This window comes from Chiloscyllium plagiosum, unplaced genomic scaffold, assembly GCF_004010195.1.
Source record: "Chiloscyllium plagiosum isolate BGI_BamShark_2017 unplaced genomic scaffold, ASM401019v2 scaf_19029, whole genome shotgun sequence".
Lineage (NCBI taxonomy): Eukaryota > Metazoa > Chordata > Chondrichthyes > Orectolobiformes > Hemiscylliidae > Chiloscyllium > Chiloscyllium plagiosum.
In genome coordinates, this window is record NW_025190180.1 from 636 (window position 1) to 3,338 (window position 2,703).

Consider the following 2,703-nt stretch of genomic DNA (forward strand, 5'->3'; position numbering starts at 1 on the left):
GTAAGGCCTATGGATGTAGGCTTTTGACATAGATAAGGGTGCTTTTAGACCTGTAGCGATAGTGAGGCCTATGGAGGTAGGCTTTTGACATAGGTATGCCCTGTAGTAACAGGCAAGGCCTGTCAGAACAGGCTTTTGGCCGAGGGAAGGGTGCTTTCAGGCTTCATACCAACAGATGAGGCCTGTCAAAACAGGCTTTTGGCATAGATAGGATGCCTTTTTAGGTCTGTAGTGATAGTGAGGCCTATGGATGTAGGCTTTTGACGTAGGTAGGAGTGCTTTCAGCCCTGTAGCAACAGGCGAAGCCTGTCAAACCAGGCTTTTGACGTAGATTAGGGCGCTTTTAGGCCTGTAGCGATAGTGAGGCCTATGGATGGAGGCTTTTGACGTAGGTGTGCCCTGTAGTAACAGGCGAGGCCTGTCAAACCAGGCTTGGGGGCGTGGGTGCACCTGAAGCCAGCCGGAGTCGCTAACTCTCCCCCCCCCCCCCCCCTGCCCTTTCCCCACCCCACCTCACCCCAGATGACCAAGATGTTGGACCTCCTCGAGGATTTTCTGGAGCACGAGGGCTACAAGTACGAGAGGATTGACGGAGGCATCACGGGGAACCTCCGACAGGAGGCCATTGACCGTTTCAACGGTGAGTGATGGGGCCTTGGGGGGGAAGGCCGGGGGAGGGGAGAAGGGGAGGGGGAGAGATTGCTCTGTCACTGACTGTTCTCTGATTTCGTTCCCCCCCTCCCTCCGTCGCAGCACCCGGGGCCCAGCAGTTCTGTTTCCTCCTGTCGACCCGGGCCGGAGGCCTCGGTATTAACCTCGCCACGGCCGATACCGTTATCATTTACGACTCTGACTGGAACCCTCACAACGACATCCAGGTGAGGCCGGCTTAACGGGAGGGGTAGGCCGGACGTCTTCCCAACCAGGCCAGGAAAGCGGCAGGCTGCGGCCTAGCACGCACGGGGGGGGGCGGGGTCACGGAACGCCTAGGCCTGGTAGCCAATCTATCCTGTTCTTCGGTGTGTGTGTGTGTGTGTGTGCATGGATACAAGGCTGTGGCCTACTCCACCAGGCTTGGCCCATGCCTGAGATGCGGAGCGGGGATGAGGCCTACTCAGGTCGGTCCAAGGGTGCGGAGCGAAGGTTTGGCGGGGAGAATCTCCAGGCTTCAGTTGGGTCCTAGTGGGATAATCTTGAGGGATGGAGAGGAAACCTCAGGCTTCAAATGGGGCCTAGTTGAGTTTAGTTTGAGGGAGGCAGGGGAAACACTCAGGCCTTGAAATGAGGCCTAGTTGAGTAATCCTGAGGGAGGGAAAGGAAACGGGCTTTGGATGGGGCCTAGTTGAGTAATCCTGAGGGAGGGAAAGGAAACAGGCTTTGGATGGGGCCTAGTTGAGTAATCCTGAGGGAGGGAAAGGAAACAAACTTCGAATGGGGCCTGGTTGAGTAATCCTGCAGGAAGGAGAGGAAACATGCTTCAAATGGGGCCTAGTTAAGTAATCCTGCAGGAGGGGGAGGAAACAGGCTTTGAATGGGGCCTAGTTGAGTAATCCTGAGGGAGGGAAAGGAAACAGGCTTTGAATGGGGCCTAGTTGAGTAATCCTGAGGCGGGGTGGGGGGAAGGAAACCTCAGGCTTCAAATGGGGCCTAGTTGAGTTTAGTCTGAGGGCGGCAGAGAAAACACTCAGGCCTTGAAATGAGGCCTAGTTGAATAATCCTGAGGAAGAGAAAGGAAACAGGCTTCGATTGAGGCCTAGTTGAGTAATCCGGAGAGAGGGAGAGGAAAGAGGCTTCGAATGGGGCCTTGTTGAGTCTAATCTTGAGGGAGGGGAAGGAAACCTCAGGCTTCGATTGGGGCCTAGTTGAGTAATCCTGAGGGCGGGAGAGGAAAGAGGCTTCGAATGGGGCCTAGTTGAGTCTAATCTTGAGGGAGGGGAAGGAAACCTCAGGCTTCGATTGGGGCCTAGTTGAGTAATCCTGAGGGCGGGAGAGGAAACGCTCAGGCTTTTGAACGGGGCCGAGTTGGCGGAGTTTTCCGGAGTGCGCGGCCTTCGCCGGAGGGGCCTGCCTGACCTGCCTCCCCTTCCTGCAGGCCTTCAGCCGCGCCCACCGCATCGGGCAGAACCGGAAGGTGATGATCTACCGTTTTGTGACGCGGGCCTCGGTGGAAGAGCGCATCACCCAGGTGGCCAAGAAGAAGATGATGCTGACCCACCTGGTGGTGCGGCCGGGCCTGGGCTCCAAGTCCGGCTCCATGTCCAAGCAGGAGCTGGACGATATCCTGAAATTCGGCACCGAGGAGCTCTTCAAAGACGAGATGGAGAGCCTGGCCCTGGGCATGACCTTGAAGGGTGAGTGCGGTGGGGAAAAGCGATTGGATCGATAAGAGGGGAGGAAACAGTGATCATAACGGGGAATATAATAGGGAGCGATTGTGGATAGGGAACAGTGATCATAACGGGGAATATAATAGGGAGCGATTGTGGAGAGGGAACAGTGATCATAACGGGGAATATAATAGGGAGCGATTGTGGGATAGGGAACAGTGATCATAACGGGGAATATAATAGGGAGCGATTGGGGATAGGGAACAGTGATCATAACGGGGAATATAATAGGGAGCGATTGGGGATAGGGAACAGTGACCATAACGGGGAATATAATAGGGAGCGATTGGGGAGAGGGAACAGTGATCATAACGGG

The 2,703-nt window shown here is 55.5% G+C and overlaps 1 protein-coding gene across 1 annotated transcript; it reads left to right on the plus strand.

Moving 5' to 3' along the window:
- The first annotated feature begins 487 nt into the window (after positions 1-487).
- On the plus strand, positions 488-2,405 carry LOC122545656 (chromodomain-helicase-DNA-binding protein 4-like). The gene is made up of 3 exons (XM_043684611.1): positions 488-640; positions 754-878; positions 2,093-2,405. Exons 1-3 carry the CDS (start codon positions 523-525, stop codon positions 2,384-2,386), a joined length of 537 nt encoding a protein of 178 aa, XP_043540546.1. The 5' UTR covers positions 488-522; the 3' UTR covers positions 2,387-2,405.
- Positions 2,406-2,703: the final 298 nt, after the last annotated feature.